This window comes from Patagioenas fasciata, chromosome 3 (assembly GCF_037038585.1).
Source record: "Patagioenas fasciata isolate bPatFas1 chromosome 3, bPatFas1.hap1, whole genome shotgun sequence".
Lineage (NCBI taxonomy): Eukaryota > Metazoa > Chordata > Aves > Columbiformes > Columbidae > Patagioenas > Patagioenas fasciata.
The window spans coordinates 92,580,324-92,601,376 of NC_092522.1; the positions used below are offsets into that span (position 1 = coordinate 92,580,324).

Below are 21,053 nucleotides of genomic sequence, written 5' to 3' on the forward strand. Positions count from 1 at the left end.
GTGCTCTTTCCAATAAAATACATACTATTAAATACATATGGTCATTACTTACAGAAATCATTCTGCCAGAGATTAAAGAACTCACAGATTTATCTGTCTTTTTCTTGCCATCAAAACCTTAGGAAAAACTAAGAAGGATGCTGATACTCCATATTTAGCTTTGCAAAACTGATATTTGGGAAAAAAAGAAACACATGGCTTCATCCACAGACATTAAAAAACCTCTATCTTTTCCATTTGTTTTTTGTACTATTATAGTGTCTACCCATATTTCAAAAACTTAAGTCTCAGTGACCAGTATTTACCACAAACACAACACAGTCATTCCAACCAAAAACATAAATAGATGGTGTGCTATGTTAAAATGTTACATCATTTTTATCTGCCCAGGCATACTTCAAAAAACTGATTCAAAATTAGGGTACCTAAATAAACATTCACTACTTAACAAGTCTGAGACATCTCATTTCTTTATAAACAGGATGTCAGTTCTTTAAAAGCAATTCAGAAGATGCTGCAACATTTGGACATAGGTTATAAAGCCACACACAGTATATACTATAGCAGATGATGAATACTTCAGGTTTTATCCCTCTGATTTTCCTGGTTTAAATCACAGTATGATCCTACACTTACATTTCCTATGGGATTATGGGCTACACTCCTAAACCACAACATATAGCTGTCGAATGCAATAGTTTGACTCAAGACTAACTATATAAAAAGCAAACACAGCAAGCTGTAACATCAGATGGCCAGCAGTACTGAAACATTCTAGGTCTCAAAAGAAAGCTGTATTTCTTTTGAGACCTAGAATGTTTCAGTATTGCCAGTCATTGTATTTCTTTTGAGCACTAAAATTACTTTTTCCATATAAACTCCAGCCAGAAGACAGAAAGCACCTGAAGAAACAAAGTTCAACACCCTGCACGAAAACAAGTAAAACAGTTGTGAGCAAAAGTCTTTAATATATCCTTAACACAAGTCCTATCTGACTTTCAAAAACCTTCACAAAAAGGAGATTGCTGAACCTCAGTTTGTTCCAGTTTCCCCAAAGAATAACAGATTTTATAAACTACATAAAATCTTCGGTACAAGCTAGTTTCATCTTTTTAAATACCATCACTAACGGAAGGACAGACTACTTCTCACTAATTTTAAGACTGTGGCATCTTCTTGTCCCCTCATCCCACCCTCTTTCTGCTGGAACTGAGCTTGTCTAGTCTTTGTAGACCACACTTTCCAAACACACGTCTCTGTAGATGATGCTTTCCAAATCATTCCCAAGCCTCGACGACCATTTCCGCCAGATTGAAATGTTTGCATTTATCTTTCTTAAAGGGCTGTAACCAAAACTGAACACATTATTCTGATAAGCTTCACTAGTACAAAAAGTTAAATGATAAGTTTCAACAGTACTGCATCCCACTGCTTATCGTGATCCTCCATAACCTTCAGATGTGCTTCCATGGCACTGCTGCCAAGTTGGCTTTACCTATCTGTATTATGGGATCTCCTTACTGAAAATCATAACTTGGACTTGAATACAGCCATTCAATTTATCAAAAACCTCTTGTTCTCCAAAACACAGCATCAAAAATAAGGCCTGAAACCCCTACTCAGACTCCTACAGACTTTGTGATAATTCTGTTGATCAAAGACATAAATGACAACACCAAAGTGCAAAGGTGCCAGAACTTGATGTCAACAGCAAGTCGAACATGAGTCAACAGTGTGGCCTGGCAGCCAAGAGGGCAACGGTGTCCTGGGTGCATCAAACACAGCATTGCCAGCCAGGCAAGGAGGTGATTGTCCCGCTCTGCTCTGCACTGGTGCGGCCTGACCGGGAGCACTGTGTGCAGTTCTGGGCATCACAGCATAAAAAAGATATGAAGCTACTGGAGAGTGTCCAGAAGAGGGCTGCAAAGTTGGTGAAGGGTTTGGAGAAGAATCTGTATGAGGAGCTGCTAAAGTCACTAGGGAGGGTGGTGGAGCACTGGAACAGGCTCCCCAGGAAGGTGTTCAAGAAGAGACTGGGCAACACCCTCAGACACATGGTGTGAACTGTGGGGTTGTCCTATGCAGGGACAGGAGTTGGACTTGATGAGCCTTGTGCATCCCTTCCAAATTAGGACATTCTATGAGTTTAACTGCCCCCCAGCATCACTTAAGCTGACTTCCCACTTTGATGACAACTCATAACCACTCAGAGTTGCCATCTCTAGATCTGGTTCCTTTGGCTCAGCTGTTCCCAAATACTTCAGACACATAAATATTTTTTCTAAGAGCAGCCTTAGTGGGTCAGACAGCAGGCCTGCAGTAGTCAATGCCTCACATGAATATAAAAATTTGGTAGATGACATCCCAGTATATTCTCCCAGGCTCCATGTGCAGCTCAGTGACTCCCTGAACTACAGGAGGTACCCTGTACACACCAGCCTTAGTAGATTTCTCTTCCATTAATTTGTCCCGTTGCTTTTCAAGTCCCTGTAAACTTTCAATATCCACATGCTTCAGAAAGGATTTCCAAGGCTTAACTAACTACACATTGGGTCAAAACCAAAACACAACCCTTTTGTTTGTTTTGAACCTGTCAGTTTAATCTCAGGCTTCCGTATTTTGTACTGGAAGTGGCAATAAATTGTTACTTCCTACTCTATCACATCACTCACAAAACAGTCAAAATGCCTAAAACCTCAAAGTTTTCCTCAGACAAGTGTTATTAAATACGAAGAGAATATGAAGGCTACATTGGGTCACAGAGCCTTCTCCACCCCTGCAGACCAGGCACAAGGAAGTACTACTTCACCTTCCTAATGAGAACATTATGATTAATAGTTCAAGATACTGAACTAGTATCATAACAAAGGCCCATAGCGATCCCAGATCCTGAAGGACACAGTGCTTAGCGCAGATTATACATGAACACCCGCTCAGGCTAGAAATATGGGGGTGGGGAAATTAGTTCAACTTACTTACGATTTCTGCAAGCTAATACTGACATGGTTTTAATTCAGAAAGCTATTAAGCCTCGCAGCAAACTTTACTGCCTTTATGTTCACTCTGGCTTTATAGTTTCACACTCAAAGGCATAACTACACCGTCACTAAACAATTTATTAACTTATACACATTAAAAATACATCCATTAAAAATACAATCAAGCTAAATCCTGATTTCTAACTAATAACAACAATGCAACGCTTTCTGACTTTTGCTCTAACAATTTTGATATTTAGTCTCCTACCTCGACTAAACACTCAGACCTTTCTTGCAGTTATTTTATAAACATATACTTCATAGTTACATTGTACATTAGCACAGCTTCATGATATTTAAGCAAACACTGCAAGAACACATTCACTTACTTTTAAATTTGCACGAGAATAAACTGAATCATTTCTATTGTTATTAGGCTTTTTTCCTAGCATTTCCCTCTATCTTGAAAAGAAAAATCGCACATGACTTTTAACTTTGGAGTTCATCCCTACCCTCTGTTAATTTGTCACGTTAGTAACAGAAGGAAGACTCAGCACGGTTGCCAACCTTTGCACTCTGGTGGCTGCAAACCTAGTTCGTGGGCCACTCCACAGCCTGGCGATGCCAACTGAACTGTAAGAAATTAGATCACCTCAAAGGTCTTTTCCTTCTGAGAGCAGGACAGGAAGTCAGGCATGACAAACTACTTCTCTCCACCTCTGTAAAAAAAGGCTAGCAATCAGCAATATTTAGATGAAGTAACAGGTTGCAACCATCCATTTATGCAACCTGTAATCTATTAATTTAGCTATCTCAGTCTTAAGGGCTTCTGGTGGCATTAGGATTTACTAGTTAGGAATCTGAGGCAAAGTTATCAGACAAACACCAACAACAAATACGCTGCATTTCAAGATGTATTCAAGGGATGGCCCATTAAGGGGACAAACCTTTTTAACTTTTCCTAATCAGTAAAGAATAAAAGTTACATGAATTGGGTATCAGTTTTTGGTAGCACATCACGCTTACACACACTGCTCTCCAAAAACACAGCCTGCAAAAGCACTTCAACGAGGGACATGCCAAGACGGACTGTATTTTAATTGCACTACCAGCCACACTGTGTTGGGCCAGTTAAGGCTGTAAAAAACTTTTCCATGACAAAGACAATGCTATCAGCACGGAAATGTGAAATGTGAAACAAGAAGAGGAGCTCAGCTGGAACTCGGCAGGAAAAGCATCTTAAAGAGGATGATACTAAAGGGGAGGGGAAAAAAAATATAAATAAAAAATAAGAAAGAAAAAAAAAGGAGGAAAAAAACAAACAAACAAACAGAAAAAAGAGCAACACGACACCAAACAGGAAAGAAATTCCCATGACAGTTCATTTAAGGAAGTAAAGAAGCGGCACTTGGGTCTGCAGTTGCACGGAACCGGGAAGGTGTGGGTACCCCACCAACAGGTCGCTGACCCGCAGCCCCCGGCCCGGCCCGAGCCTCCAGACCCCGGGGCCGACGCCAGGACGCATCCTCCGCCCTCCTGGCCAGACGGCGATCACGTTCCATTCGTTACCGAGACCTGTAAGGTGACAGCGACCGGGCGGAACAGCCGCCTCTGCCTCCCCAGCGTCCTCACTGCCCCGTCCTGTCCCCCAGCAGCCCTTAGAGAAGTAGCCACCGCTGTCCGCGCCGCTGCAGTCCGCGTTTCTAGCCAGAGGACGCCTGTCCCCGCAAAGCCCCGCTCCCCTCGATGATGCCACTGGCGAACGCCGCGCCGGGGACCGATCGCACCTGCCGGCGGGCCGGGCCGCACCGCACCGGAGCCGGGCGGGAGGCGCCGGGGCAGCACGGCGCAGCCAGGCCGGAGCGCCGGCGCTTCCCCGCCGGGTGGGGGGAAGATGTAGAGGGACGGCGGGAGGGGGCGAGGGGACCAAGGGCCTGCGGTCCCGCCCGGCGCCGCGTCCTTACCTGCTGCTGCCGCTGCTGCCGCGCTCGGCGCCCCACTGCCAGTCCGGCCGCCGCGGCTGCTGCGCTCCTCTGCACCGCCCTCCGCCGCCCGGCACGACCCGGCCGCCCGGGACGTCAGCGCCACAGGGGCAGGCCGGGGGCGGGGGCTGCGCCGGCGAGGGCGGCGGGAGGGGCAGGAGGAGGTGGCTGCAGCCGGGAAGCCGGGGACGGGGCCGCCGGCCTGCGCGCCGCGACGGCGTTGTCTGACGGGGAGCCCCGGTGTGCCGCCCGCCCCGGGACTCCCCGCGGCTGCCCGGGGCAGAGCAGCCTGACCCCGCGGTCTCGCCCTCGCGCAGCAGAGCTGTTGTTCAGGGGACTCGTTTGGGGACACTCCTTGCTCCTTGCTCAGAGTTGGCTCGTGGTTGTTCTGGTTGGGTTTTTTCCTTTTTCTTTGGTCAATGCACTGACTCAAGGGTCAGTTTTTTTGTTGTCTGTGTTTCAATTAACCATTAACCCATAAAGAAAGGCCCAGGGTAGGTGGCAGCTGTCCTGCTGTGACCTTGGAAGTCAGAAATTGTTGAACCCCCAATTCCTTCCCCTGAGACCCCCCAGGCCCTGGTGTGTCCGTGCCCTCGCAGACCCATCCCCAGGCACCTGCCTTGGAAGATTTTACACGGGCAGGAGCGGCAATGGTCGTACTCGCTGCTCAATGGCAAAACAGTATCCACCTGCCCCAGCCCTGTCCACCCGGATCCTGCGGGTCTCATGAGGCAGCAGAGGCACTGGCACTGCTGTCCCACCTTCTCCCCAGGTGCTCCACTGGACTTCACCTGCCCGCAGCCAGCTGTTCATCCCCACAGCTGGTGTGACTCGGGACATCGGTCCCACTGGGGAGCGGTGCATCATGCTCAGCCACAGTGTCACACCACCTACAACCACCACTCCCTGACCAGCCATGCTGGAGTTTTGTGTCACCTCCCCGTCCTACAGCTTTACAAGCATTCATTCCTAGCATCGCCACCTGGTTTGTCAGCTTTCCTGTAAACACTTCGCTTCTCTTCACGTAATACTTCATGAGTGGCACAATGACCCTGACTATATGCACAAAAGCCTCTTTGCTCTCCACCTGATGGCTGTAAAATTCCTGTGTATTTTGCTGACAGAGGGAAACAAATAAGTTTGCACTTCAAAAATCTCTTTTTTCCTTAATCATGAAGCCCTAACTACCTTTCCTTAGGCACTGAGTGTGCTTCACTGCATCCTTTTTGAGTGTTTGGATAACACCAGGGACATTGTAAGTATAGCCGCTAGCTAATAAAGACTTTAAACAAAATATTTTCTTCCAGCCATATCAACCCCTGTAGATACAATAGTCAAAACAATGCCTTGGCCTCTTCTAGGGCATAAAGAGAAAGCTCAGGGCATCTCCAGGGAAAGGCTTCTCTTAAGGATCAGTGTGGCTGTACACGTGGAAAGGAAAATGGGAGTACACAAAGCGCCTGACTAATCATGCATCCTGGGCAGAGCATGGGTGGAGTTAAATCCTGTGTCCCGATTAACATTCCTACAGCTCATCAAACATCCCATGAGCTTGTTTTGGTTTTCAGAATGCCCAACATGCCTGTGAAGCAACAAGGTGAATTTGACAGTTGCATCTTCACTTGAAGTAATTCAGGAATATTTCAGAATTTGGACAAATCAAAACACTGTATAACTTCTAGAGAATGGGAGTTTTTCGTTGGCATTACCATTCAGGGCAGGACTTTGTATGCTCAGCCTTACTTTTATTTATAAAAGACAGATAAGGATAATTACTATGTGGGAAAAAAAAATGACTGGACAACTAAATGAAAGTGTAAATTTGCTGACTGGATAAAAACCCCTCTGTTAGCAAAACAGGATACAATGTCAGGAAATGGTCAACAAAATATTTTCAGTGTAAACAAGCCAGTCAGTTCCCTGGTGCCGGGGAAGCCAAGCAGTGCTGAGCACTATCTCACCATCTGACAGTCCACCCCCTCATCAGTAGGAATGGGTCTCTACTCTCCCACCCCTTTTTTCTCCCTGGGAAATCTAAAAGTAACCCAAGATGCAGCAGTGCCTGTTCTGTAAATCTTCTGGGAAAATACAGGAAAACTCACAAGTAAAATCTGAGTGTCAGAATTTGAACATAAGCAAAGGGGGAGGGAAAAGATAGAAAGAGAAAACAAGGCAAAACATATTCTACTGTACCCATTATCTGTATATAAGGAGGCAGGCATTCATGCCTAGGAAAGTTTGACCAACCTTTGTAATTGTAGTTTAACGGAGACTTTTCAGGCCACCAGGGACAGCATGTCCAGGCTGGAGACACCAATCGATTTTTGTTCAATAGCCGTATGATGGACAGACACGGTTGGGGCTGGGAGGAAGAGCCTTGAGCATCGCCCTATTCCTCCCACACCTCCACATGCCAGGCAGGGGAATCAGCAGCAGAGGAGCATCCCGTCCCAGGGGCAACGCTCAGGTGAGGTTTGTCGGCATAGCTGTCACTCAGGCAGGTTCACACTGTACCCCATCAGACCACGAGGGGCTGTTGTGATGAGCATCTTAAACAAGAAATACATATTAGCACCATCTTAATTGTTCAAATGCAGCATTCTGGACAGCCTACCAGGAATCCTGTGAGCGCAGCAAAGGCAGAAGGATCCCTGAGACAGGGCAGCACGACATTTTAACAAGGGCTATTGATGTGCACATGCGCCTCTTTCCCGTAGCCCTGGTGCAAAAAACTGACAATATTCCAGATGTCAAAGGTGTTTTTGTTCACCTAGATCTTAAAATTGCATATTTTAGTATGAATTCAGGTTGTTACAGGTTATAGTAAACAGTTTCTGTCATTAAAGTTCCCACATATTTTAAAAAAATGTATGTTAATTGTATGAGCCACCGTATTTTATCAGAGCTGCTGAATGGTGGTTTGGAAGGATGAGCAGGTAAAGGACTCCAGGTGACTTCTCAGAAAACCGTGGGAGAATATTATGGATGTTTTAATTTCAAATAATTCCATACAATGTCCTGGCTATTTAAATTTCTGTGAAAGTGAATTCTTATGTATAATTCAGTCAGTCAAGATTTAGACCATTCCGTATAAATACCAAAGGTTAAAGGCTCTCACACTTGCACAGCCAGAAATTTCACTCCCAAGTTGGTTGTTCTCAAGTGGTTAGTATCGCAAGTGCTAAGTTTCACTCCCCAGACTTCATTATGAGATATTAAATGCAAAAATCAGGTTTGACATCGACTACAAGGCTTTACTGTATGCACCTCTTCAGATGGAAAGCTTGTGTCTAAATCATGCTGGTATTAGCAGGGTTTCCCCTGTGGATTACACATAGCTACAACTGTTTTACACATCACATGTAATGGGTAGAGTTGGGCCTGTAAAAATCTCCATGGGCACTGACTTAAGTCACAGCCAATGACTTAATGAGGCCAGAAGTTCATTTACTTTACATTGCTTTGTTAGCATTCTCTAAATATATATGAATGTGATGTAATTACACTGTATCCGCGTAATGTGGTCATGTTAAAATACCTCGCAGCTTGTCAGCATCAACTCGTGGAGCTTCCCAACTCTTACGTATTTCAGTTTAGTGCCTTGATGCTCCCTGAAATTACTTTATAGTTTTGCAATTAATTTCCAAAAACCTAAAACTGAACTCGCTGGTTTTAAAAGCATTTTGGATTTACCCGTGCAGTTTGCCAATGCAGCTATTGTAGCTGCCAGCACAATTTACCTCTTATTGTCTGGATAAAGACTAGTTTGCTCATATGTTTGCAAAAGAACATTTCTAACTGGCTCAAGGCTTAGCAGTTTCTGTTCAGAGGCAGGGAAAGAACCAGCAAACTTCCTGGGACTTTTTGCAGGAGTATGCTTACCGAAGCCAAGATGACATTCCTTTCAGAATCAACCTTTGGTTTCTTTCCAAGGAGGCTTACTCTAGATAAGAGCCATTCATTTTCTTATCATGTAAATTATTTACTGGAAAGTCTTATTTTATCCACTCCCTTTCACTTAGATTTATGTGTAAATACATAACGCTCTGATTTTAACAGTTGTGAAATGATGCTTTTTTCCTCTTTCTTCCCAGTAGACTTTATGTGAACCCCTACTTAAACCACACCTAATTTTTCAAATATTCTGATATTTCCATGGACCTTCTGTACTCCAACTGCCTTGTTCAAGTTACAACAAAAATTAGACATTATGTGTTAAGGCAAGAGCTCCTATTTAAATGTTTCATTTCAATTGGTAAATAGTTTCTTCTGTTGTGTTATCAGACAACGTTAGTTAAGGAAGGCTGATGGTTTTGCATTTCCACCTCTAGCAACCTGTGACCGGTTTCTGAAGCTGTTTTTTGACTGGGAGCAGGTCTCCTGAGCTGGTCTGATTTTCGTATTTCCTCTCCTTAAAGAATAATTCAGTTATGCAAACAGATATATTTGGGTAGCTCCACAGAAATAAGCTTGCATAAATAAGAGCATGAAAGGAGGCAAGAAGAATCCCTAACTTGTCAACTCATACTCCTCCTGAGGTCCGTCACTTTTCATTTCACTTTCGTGAGCAGATTCATTCTATAAACCCAAATGGCAAGGTCAGGAAAATGAGATTACAGTGCTTCAGAGTAGCTGGAAGATATCCCTGGAGTCATCCCAGTATTTAGGGACAGATGGATTCCATTCCTGGTGCAACACACCCCATTTCTCTTCGGAAAGGATTTGCTTTTGTTTATGCGGAAGCTTCTCTCTGGCAGCAATATCATAGGCCCACTCTCACGCATATTGAATGTCAAATGGGCCCCACTGGTTTAGATGTTTCATCTGGAGGACAGGGAGGAGCTGTAGTATAGGAATGAGAAGTAAAAGCCACACAGATAACAAACAAAAGCAATTACCATTGTTGTTTTTTTTTTTTTTCTTAATTTTTGCTTTCCCCCTCCCCCACCCCCACCGTTCCCCTCAGCTTTGATCACCTATATGGGTTTCCTTTCTGGTGATGAACAGCAATTGTGGATAAAATAACTGCAGGCTCATCTGAAAAAAAAGTAGGCTGCAGTAAATCGGTGACCTATAGATTTCAGGCATAGGGCTGCTCTTCCTTCATGGAGCAGAAGCTACTCTCCTGCAGTTAAACGAACCTGAGTATGGATTAGTTGGTCATGGTACTGACAGCTACTCACACTTCTTAGGGAAGTGGAGACTTAGTGAATTCTGGGAGGATAATTAACTGATTTTTAAATGTTTTTGTGAAGGCCACTGCTCATCTAGCATGTTCCCAAATGACTGTGTCCTGTTAAACATACTGTGAGGACTTTTCTTCCATTCTATTTCAGACATTTCATTTTAGGCAGTTTTAGCTTTTGAGCCTGACCTAAGAAAATCTGAAGAGGAATGAGTGATCCACTTAAAATTCTAACACGCCTTTGGGCAGGGACAAGAGGAAGTCTGGCAGTCATCTAATTCACAGAATAAGGGGGTCCAGCTGTGGCTCTCCTACACTTCACATTGATGAAAGAAGAACAATAATATAGTCTCAATTATAAAGCAGCATGAGGAACATGCTGCTATGCTGAAAAGGAAGATCACTAATGCTGCTAAGAACTAAATTCTGCAAAGCTCTTGCAGGCATCTTGCTCCTGTCTAGTCCTCAGGTATCACTGTGGGGTTATTATACATGACAGAGACAGTTTAATTTACATTGCTCATTGAATAAATCCACTCTCAAAGATGTACATCTTGTTCTTGATATCCATCTGGGCAAACCACTCAACTAACTTGCCTGGGAACCATTGTTGCATGAAGGAATCTCAGAGTATCTCAGGTTGGAAGGAGCCCGTAAGGATCATCGAGTCTAACTCCCTGCTGCTTGCAGGACTACCTAAAACTAAACTATGTGACCAAGAGCATCGTCAAGATAGAATAATACTTGGTGAGAAAAGCAGGCTGCCAAAGCAACACATTTTAGCATCTCCCTCTCTTCCTTTTCAATGCAGTTACTTGAATTCTGTCAAAAGCGTGGACACGCTACAGGTGCCTTAACTAACTAGATAACCTCAAACCTCACCCTGAATACTTTCCTGCTGGTGAACAGCCCCTGAGTTGGGTTTTACATCCACACTTAAATTCCATCACCAGCTCTCCAGCCCCTTGTGGTAGGACTTACAGAACAAGATAAGGCAAACCTCACTGCAGTGTTAAACACCCACCGCAGCATGACGTTCTCTCCTGGCATGCTTCTTTGGCCCAGGGCATGCCAAATTGTACAGTTCTGATTCAGTTACTAAATCTGCTGATAATCTGAATTATGTATCTGTTCACAGACAGTTCTAGTAATGGGACCCAGGTGGGAAAGACTAAAGATAGCTTGTTAACTTAGCTAATTCCTTGTGAAACCACGTATCTGAAACATGCAGAATGATATCTCGACCATGGACATTAAATGCAAATACTAGCAAGTGGGGTTTTTTTGGCATAAATAATCAAACCTTGTGGATTCAGAATGCTGTAGCAGCTCTTCTTAGTATGGTCAGCTTCCCAGAAAAATGAGGATAAACTTTGTGGGTAAAAATAAGTTTGAAATCAAAATATATTTCCTTCAATTCCCTGAATGCAGGGGATTTCTGACTATATAAAGAGGCTGATGATCACAGTAATTTAGTGTCACATTGGCTGAAAAATGGGAGGACTGTGGACAGAGTTTGGTATAGCAGCAGACTACGTAGGACACAGACTGAATGTCCTATATGCAAAAAGCAGCAATAATTCATAAATCACAAAATTTAATATATTTGACAGGTTCTACTTAAAAGCAAATCTAACATGTGTGTTTCCCCAGGAGTAGCTCAGCTAAGTCATATTTCTGTTTTAAAGGTAAAGTCACTGATTCCTGGTGAGAGTAATTATGACACTTTCTAGCCACTTCATAAATATTTTTTACAAGACACTAAAGTTGCCTATTTAATTAATTATTAAAGCTATTAATTGAAACACCTCGCTGCTGAACAGAATACCCAAGTCATTCTATAAAAATAGCAGATATCAAGAATTGCTAAGTTTTGCTTTCAGTTGCTTTACTAACTTTCAGCTGCTTGGTTTAAAAATTTCCAAATCATCTATTTGCTTGAAAATGAATGCTAGCTAAAGTGGTTCTGCTCATAATGATCTTAAAGAACAGTAATGCTGATGGAGCTTTGTAAGAAAGTTTCCCACAGACTTGCAGCATAGATTTAAATTTGGCAGGCAATTTGTAGGTGTGCCAGAGATGTGCCTTTTGCCATTGGTCTGACAAGGCAACCAAATTTAGCCGAGCTATGAACTTCTGATGAGCGTTACCTGTTGTCTGGCCACGATCCCCATAGCTTTGTGCTCAGAGTGGCACAGCTGTAGCTGCAGCATGGCCCAGGATGTCCTTTGCAGCCACCTTGCACCTGCCAGGGTTGTTACACCAAGTACACGTACTGAGAGCAAGCTCACAGAATGACAGTGGTTGAGGGTGGAAGGGGCTTCAGGACATCATCTGGTCCAGGCCTCTGCTCAAGCAAGGCCACATAGGGCCAGCTGCTCAGGACAATGTCCAGATGGCTTTTGAATATCTCCAAGGATGGAGACTCCACAGCCTCCTTGGGCAACTTGTGCCCATGCTCAGTCACCCTCACAGTGAAAAAGTGTTTCCCAATGTTCAGATGGAGCCTCTTGTATTTTATTGTGTGGCCACTGCCTCTTCTGGTCCTGTCAGTGGGCACCAATGAAGAGGACCTAGTTCTGTCTTGTTTGCAGCCTCCCTTCAAGTATTTATACACATTAATTACATCTGCCCTGAACCTTCTGTTCTGCACAGCCCCAGCTCTCTCAGCCTTTCCTCACAGGAGAGATGCTCCAGTCCTTTCATCAAATTAGTGGCCTTTTGCTGGATCGTCTCTAGTACGTCCCTCTCTCTCTCTTGTACTGGGGAGCCCAGGCCTCCACACAGCACTCCAGGTGTGGCCACACCAGTGCTGAGTAGAAGGCAAGAATCGCGTCCCTCAACCTCCTGGTGACTCTTCAAGTGCAGCCCAGGACACCATCAGCCTTCTTTGCCACAAGGACACATTGTTGGCTCATGTTCAAAACTTGACGCCCAGGCCCTTTTTTACAAAGCTACTTTCCAGCCAATTGGCCCTCAGCATGTGCTGGCGCATGGCGTTGTTCCCCATCAACGGCTGGATTTCGCATTTGTTTTTGTTGAAGGTCCCTGTCAGCCCTTTTTTCCAGCCTGTCAAGGTCCCTCTGGATGGCAACACAACTCTTTGGTGTACCAGCCACTCCTCCCAGTTTTGTGTTGCCTGACACGTTGCTGAGGGCACACTCTGCCCCATCATCCAGGCCATTAACAAAGATATTGAACAGGACTGAAACCAGTATTGACCCCTGGGGTATATCGCTATTTACTGGCCTCCAACCAGACTTTGTGATCACCATGCTCTGAGCCCAGCGACTCAGCCAGTACTTGATCCACCTGTCTGCTCATCCAGCCCATGCTGCAGCAGGTTCTCTGCTGATAAAGCTTCCTTGGCAACACAGGAACATGAAGGAGAAAGACAACAGTGGCCATTTCCCTGAGTGTAGATTGAAGAACTAAGCTTTGAGATGTGATAAAAGATGAACAGATGTAGAGCCAAGAGAAACTGGGAGAAGAACCAGTGCAGAAAGGGAATCACCTGGGGTTTGGAAGGAAAGAAAACAGCAAGGGACAAGTGGTGCTGAGGCAAAATCAGTAACCGCTAGAACAGGTTTGCCCTAGAACAAAACTAAGGTTGACGTGCATCAGCATTCCTCTGCTGTGAGCAAACAATTGGAAAAGTCAGGGGGATTTGTGCACCATGTTTACTTCAGAGGGCAAGAAAATGACAACATACTGTGACTGCTTACAGACCAGCAAAAAAAAAAAAAAAAAAAGAAAATCAGTGTTGTGGAATTAGTCCTACTAGTGGCCACTGTATACCAATGATGGGAGACAGGAAAACCCATATGCAGAACACAGATTAAAAGAGACAGTTTCAAACAGAGGCACTCAAAATGTAGGAAACATTAAAAAATATTACATCGTCCAAGGAACCTTAATTTAGTCCACTTGCATGTACAAACATCTACATAATCACATGTAATGTTTTCTCCAGATACCACTTCTCTCAATGGATGCTAAGCCTAGTATTTATGGAACTTCAGATTTCATAGTAAAGACAACTATGAGCTGTATGATTCCTGTTGTTCCATGAAAAGGTATAAGGAAATGAAAGAACAAGTTTGCATCATTAAGCCAACTATATACTGTATTTCAGACATGCACACAACTCATTGCTACAGGAAAATTATCCAGTATTTGGCGAGTTACTTAAAAGTATTTTCCAGTTGTCATTAGCTATGTTCTTGTTTTCAGTTGCTTGACTCGAGACACTTCAGGTCAGATCTGCTGGACTATTTGCAAAACCAAAAAATCAAATGACAGCTCAATACAAGTGCTGTAAAAAGCACTCACCTGTATAAAGATCAGAGCAAAAACCGGAAGACAGAATTAAACACTGACTTCAATGCTGGTTTCTGATAATCTCAGGTCAATCAAATTTCAGTCTAGGCAAACAGTCCTCCTAACCACAACATTCTCTCTTCAAGTAGCTAAGTAAACAGCAAGCGTCTTTTTAAGCTTACACTTCAAGCCCCACAAGTGAGAGTAGCTGGAGTGTGAATTTCAGCAGGTTAGTTAAGAGTAGCTTACCTTAGTTAAACCAAAATGATTTTAACCTCTTTCCCTGAACTTCAGCTCTCAGTTTGCAACATGGAGATAATGATATCAAGCAACTTGGACTGCGGACAAGATAGTGAAGCCAAGTTCACCTTGTCTAGCTCCTAACTGGCCTGAAAAAGTTAATGTTTAAATAAAAGCATTTGAATTAGGCAATGTCAGTATGAAAAACGGAACCTCCTTTGACTCAGAACTAACTTACTTGCTTTAGACAGATGACTGAGATGCAGTGATGCAAGTTACGTACTGAAATCATACGGACTACACTGCATCCAAAGTCATTAACTGAATATGAAAGACTAATTGAGAGTAGCATGAAAAGCTCCCAAAAAATGACTGTACAGGAAGGTGTTGAGCAAAAAATAACAAACTCATTCAAGGAACACTGCTTTTGCAAAACAAAGGCCTGGCTTCCCTGGGAAAAAAAAAAAAAGTGCTGTATCACTTTCTAATTGAACATCTTATCATATCATATCATAAGCTATCCATACAAACACGTTCAATGCATTAATCTAGACATTTGTTAGAAACATGTTGTTGATTCTGGAACCAAAACATTCATTTACAGTGGAAGCAGTCAGTAAAAGTTTTGTTTGAAGTCTAGAAACTTCAGTGGTCTTGTACAATGGGCAGAAGCTGTGCAGCTTCTCACGGCCTTTTGTTGCTCTTTTGTAACACAGACAGATATTATTACCATATTGTTTACAAAGCAGTTTAGCTCTCAGAACCAAGGAACATTTAAGTAAGAAACATATTCCATTTGTTTGCATTCCAGCACAACTTAAGTCCTATTTAGTTTCATTTTTTGCTAGAAGCTTGTCATGCTTTCATTAGTGCTGTTTTGGGCTTAGCCTGATTGTCTTGTACTACAGAACCCACACAAACTATACTGATGTATAGTTTGAAATAAATTTCCAGGCCTGAAGCTATGGAATATGAAGTTCTCTGGAGCTAAAATAATTGCTCTGTTTTCAGCCTGCTGCATAGTGAGCTCATCCTAGAGCTTTAGATTATTTCCTGAGAGTTCCTACAATTAATGTCATAGGTTTGGTTCAATATATACTAATGTCCCTATCCAGACTACCACTGCACTGTATCTTACATACACATAAAGATAAGGGAAACAAGTTAAAATATATGCATCATGCATCACAAATAACGCTGTTTACTCTCCCCCAAGAACATCAACTAGGACACTTTGGGAAAAAAAAAAAATTAAAAATGGACCTAGTGAAGAAACAGCCTGGTTGTTTGAATCTAGGTTGTGGCTAGCAATTACTCACATGACTGAATAAAGAATGCCTAAGGTATGGTGTACATGACCAAGTTTCCTTTTGTAACCACAGGTTTGCATGAGTCCACATGCAAATTTGTTACAAGCAAGCAAAATCTAGCCTGTCAGAAAACTACAACAGATCACAACAGAGACAACAGTCCCTTCCCAAATTACATCCTCACTTAACCAGGCAGGAGCCTACAAACCAGACATCTTTCATCACATCCTTGAGCAGGCATGACTGAGTTAAGCAGAAAGGATCTGGTTTAAAAATACAGTGGTGAACGATAAGCAAAATAAGCTGTTATCTCACTCCTACTGTTTCAAAGTTGCAGTTTGTAACATCAGCTCCCCTTTAATTTCCAGAAGTATATGAAAGAGTGAAAAGACTTGGAGACATAAAGCACCTTCGTGAACCCAAGTCACTGCACAGTGGTTCTTCAGGGGTATAAAAAGTGTGACACCAAAATGAAATTAAATACTTTGTCCAGGCTCCATTACCTGTCATCATTGTGGCCCCAAGAATGAAGACTTTAAAGAACAAGCACCTTTACAGCTACTTTTTCTGCTCACATGCTAAAACACAAGTATCATTACTAAGGGTAATGCAAAGCTTTAACCAGTGACTGGAAACACATTCTATTTAAAAATCTGAGTGAAGAATTACAGTGGATTGGTTAAGTTAGGAAACTGCTGCAGCTTGTTCATCAGAAAAGTCTGGTAGTAGTTCACTCCAATTTCCAGAGGAACTATGTTAACAGGAGTTAAAAGTCATACATGCAAAAGCTGCTGCTTCTGCTTTACTCATTTGCTATGCAGAATATTAAAAAAAATCATCAGTGTGGTTTTCTCATAATGGTGGAAAGTTTGCTTGATTTTTCAACTCTTTCTTTACTGAATGTTTTGGAAGTTAGATTATTCCAAAATGAGAATGCAGTGCAGCCACAAAAATCAACATCACAGTTCTTCTGTTTGAAGTCTCCGGTCTTTAAAGAGTGTGTTCACTTTCTTAAGCAAGAAAAATAGGAATGTCACAAGGGACTACTTAGATCTCTCTCCTGCTTTTGCAGCTATCCTGCAAACGTGCACCAGAAGTACATGCATTTTTTATGCTGAGTAATCTAAAACTTTTATAAGAATTCTTAACTGTTATTCCACCTGACATGAAAAACAATACAAACAAATACATTTAATTAGGTAGCCATCTGATACCTTACACTGCAAATATAGTCATGCTGCTCTTAAAGTATTTGTACTCTTGAATCTTATAAAGGAATATACAACTTTTACTTTCCTCAGTGTAGGTGTTGTCATACAATTATTAAATAAACATATCTAGTTCTCAGTCCACTACCTTCCACTGAATAAATCCGATTCAGAGAATTCACTGGTGAAACTCCTTGTTAGATTATGAAATACTGTAGCATAGTTGGACCATTATGTTAAGAACAAATACCTAAAAAGTACATGCGGTAGTGAGCTTTTCAAATCAAGTCAGTAAGGTTTTAAATAACTCATTCTTAATTCTGTGGGGTTTTTTTCTATTAATGTCACATTTTATTAAAAAAATAACTTTCCTATATTTGACATGTGTATTAGCTTGCTGTATACGACTGAAAATCTCAAGACCTTTAACATTAAATGATAATAAAACACTTTCTTCACAGCTTTGAGAAAGGGGAGAGAGGAAGAAGGGGGGGGACAGGAAAGAGGAAGGAACAGGAGGAAGCACCAGGTCATTCCTAGCAAGAGAACCAAAGAGTTCCAAAGCATCAAATTATGAACCTGCATCACAAACTTTAGAAAAAAGAAAACTATTATATTGATCAAATTTGGATATATTCCATATAATTAGAACATACCATTGGGAAAGACTAGACTGGGAAGGAATACATTGTATTTGCAATTGTCTCGTCTATGTATTTCCAAGAAATTATTTTCCTTCTCTACAAGCCATCACCAATTTACTTGCATTTGTATAAACTACTATTCCAGTATGTCAGTTGCACTAAAGCCAGATACACAAGACCTTCAGGAAAGCAATTCAAAAATACTTCTTCACAGATTTTCCCCAACAACGGCAGGAATACTGGATAAACTTGACGGAGGAAACAACTTGGAGGTGTGAGCATTACATATTTAATTTGTAGTCCAGAAGACACCCCCACATACTTCCAGCAAGAAACCTGTATAGGAGTTACCTCTAACATAAAATAACATATATATGTGGTGCTTACATAGTCTCCATGGGGCCCAGGGTCAATGCAAGAATAAAGAGATGAGGGAATGAACAACTCCCCCAAATCCCTGGGGTTACCTATGCAAAAGATCAGCAGCTCATGGTTGTGTTCTTCTATGTGCAATCACTGCCTTGGTGAGTGAATCCCCTCCTAAACAGAGGGTTTCACAGCCAGAGTCATTGGTGCAGAAATGCCCTGGCAGTAACGTCATTAGCAGCCACGTCTTCACGGTTTAGCAACAATGAAACCTCACGGAGAACCTGAAGTACTGGGTTAGACTTGATCTGGTGTATAAAAATTGATCTCTGGGGACACAGAGGTCAGCTCATTAATTCTCTGCTGCTTCTCTTTGGGAGATGGGAATAACAAATGACATTTTCAGCAGAAAAGACAGGAGAGAAAATCTTATCTGCAAGTAGGGATAAAAGGTCCTTCTTTTCCCCACAAGATTCCTTTCTAGGAAAGACAGTTCTGGTTCCCTTCAAAGATATCTATATTAGAAGACTGGAGATATATGTATCCTTGCACAAAACATCTCTTACTTTCCTCATTTGACTACCAAAGCCTTTCTGTAACAAGGCAAAAAGGCTACATTTGCAGTTTAAGCAATGATGGCATTTTAGATTGTTGTGAAATCAAAATACAATGGAAATATCTAAACAAATCCCAACATTAGTCTGATGCTACCTAAAGCCAAGAACAAACAAGCAAGCAATGAACACTGGTATTTTGGTTTTTTGCGTGGATATTACAAAAAATAGTAATCATACACTTTTTTCTTTTTAAATGTTCATTACTTAGATAAAGCACATATGAATGTAACATTCAGAATTGTAACATAGAAAATGTAACGTGGGCAATCTGCTATTCCAAGTACACTTACCAAAATACAATTTTATAATGAAGAAAGTCTCAAAATACACCTGTACAACAACTGGGATCCACAAAATATGATTTAATAGTATCACTCAAGATCACTTCATTGAAACCACTGTTATAATACTGGTTGAATAGTAATCTCTGGTCAAAGAGCATTCTCCCCGTTTTCCTAGCCCGTCCCACTAAAGCAAGGGTGGAATTTTAATTGCAACGCACATCTTTTAAAACCCCAAATCTGAAGCAGTCCTATTAACTATTACACTGCTTACACTTAGATACTGGGAGGATGGGAATCACCCCCTCTGAGGCCACGGTACATTGAGACACCCATTTTATTTTTTGTAGCGCAAGCAGAATAATCTTGTAAAGGGGCAACTAAACAGGGTCAAAATATGAATTATCTCACTACCAAATCATTTCCTATGTGTTACTTAAGCCTGTGACATTATAACTTTACTGAAAAAGAAAAAGTTAACCATTTTATCCTATAAATATTTCTTTATTTGCTTTATGTTTAGAAGTTGCTATTTAAGTTCTATTAACAGAAATACATAACAAAAGCTCCCTAACAAGTGGAAAAAAAGTAATTACAAATGCTGAAAAAGTTGGCCTCATTAACATATGTACAGACTCGCTTACTTAATACACATCTCTGTGGGAATTAAATCATTTTATGACACACATTTATACAGGCATTAAACATTCTCAAGGAACTTTGAGCAGAGAATACGCCAAATCTTTAGTCTGGGCAGACAGAAATGTATATTTTAGTTTTGACTGTGGAGCTAACATGCAACAGATACAACATTCACTCTGAGCTGCTGTTGAGAAGTTGTTCTGTTTTTTCCTGCAAAGATCTTTCAACTGAACTTGGGTCCTTTTGTCCCTTCTTTTCCTTGTTCTGCTGTTCCTGCAGCTTCAGGATTATTTTTTGTATTTCTTCTCTTTTGGTTTTCATTCTTGGGCGCGGAAACCAGTCTGTTAAGTTCATTGGTAGCTCAAAACTCAGAATGGGATTCTGAAAAGAAAGGTCATTTGGATATTAGAGTAAGGAGTTATAACCTAAAAGACTGGAGACAACTGTAGTGGGGTAAAGTATATTCCTCCTCACCTCATTCCATCAGTATGGAACAAAATGTCTACTGTGTGTTTTGTAATTAAGGTAAAAATCAATCAAACTTCAGTATGCTACTGAGTAACATTCATCCAGATCAGTTTGGTTATAAAAGTGCCCAAATAATCTACTCTGTTTGCTACATCTTTTAGACAAAGCATTTGACTGCATAAACATATAAAATTGTTCTAATTAAAAAAAAAAAAAAAGAGAGAAAATTAGAAAATTATTGTAATGATATAATATTTCTTAAGGATGACTAGCATAAAAATCTAGAGCTGATTTGGATTCCATCGCGAAATACTCCTGTTCTTATAAATACCTTTAGGACCACAGCCAACTAGAAAAGTCAGTTTTTTTACATTTTACCCCAAAAACAGGGTCTGTGAAAAGTCCCTGGCTATCGCCAGCCCTTTTTATATTTACATTCTGTTCTCTTGCTAGAGGTCATTCATCCAAAGAATTAAGAGAATGATTATTATGAGACATTATCTATGTCACTTCTGTGACACTAAAACAATTTCACCCTAACCAAACATTTATTTGTGGAATAGTGTTTTCTCTCAAAGAAATTTCTCTCTTTGTGTATTCCAGTTTATATCATTAACAGGGTTATTTAAGAGTATATTACATTAATCCATTGAGATAGCACTAGCAAGGCTACATGGGAAAAAAATAGTGACATTTGACACAGGAACATGTCAATGTCTGGTGCTGCACTAGCAACACTACCCCATATCCAAACAGAACATCAACTAAATAATATGGCAATTAAAAAACCCCATGTTGAACTGACTTTGCCA

General features: G+C 41.6%; 2 protein-coding genes across 11 annotated transcripts in view; both read right to left on the bottom strand.

Moving 5' to 3' along the window:
- MYO6 (myosin VI) overlaps window positions 1–7,227 on the bottom strand; it is a 119,347-nt gene extending 112,120 nt beyond the window's left edge. For 5 of the 6 annotated variants that reach the window (XM_065833820.2, XM_065833819.2, XM_071806848.1 and 2 more), the window contains exon 1: window positions 4,943–5,061. The gene's annotated coding sequence lies outside the window, so the exon portion shown is untranslated. Of the gene's footprint in view, window positions 1–4,942; window positions 5,062–7,207 lie in introns of those variants that run through there. The other variant, XM_071806847.1, reaches the window with a different exon arrangement.
- Window positions 7,228–17,848: 10,621 nt separating this feature from the next.
- SENP6 (SUMO specific peptidase 6) overlaps window positions 17,849–21,053 on the bottom strand; it is a 75,377-nt gene continuing 72,172 nt past the window's right edge. For all 5 annotated transcript variants that reach the window (XM_065833663.2, XM_065833662.2, XM_065833661.2 and 2 more), the window contains one exon: window positions 17,849–20,154. In XM_065833663.2, coding sequence (XP_065689735.2) covers window positions 19,945–20,154 — 210 coding nt within the window. In that variant the 3' untranslated portion in view covers window positions 17,849–19,944. The remainder of the gene's footprint in view (window positions 20,155–21,053) is intronic.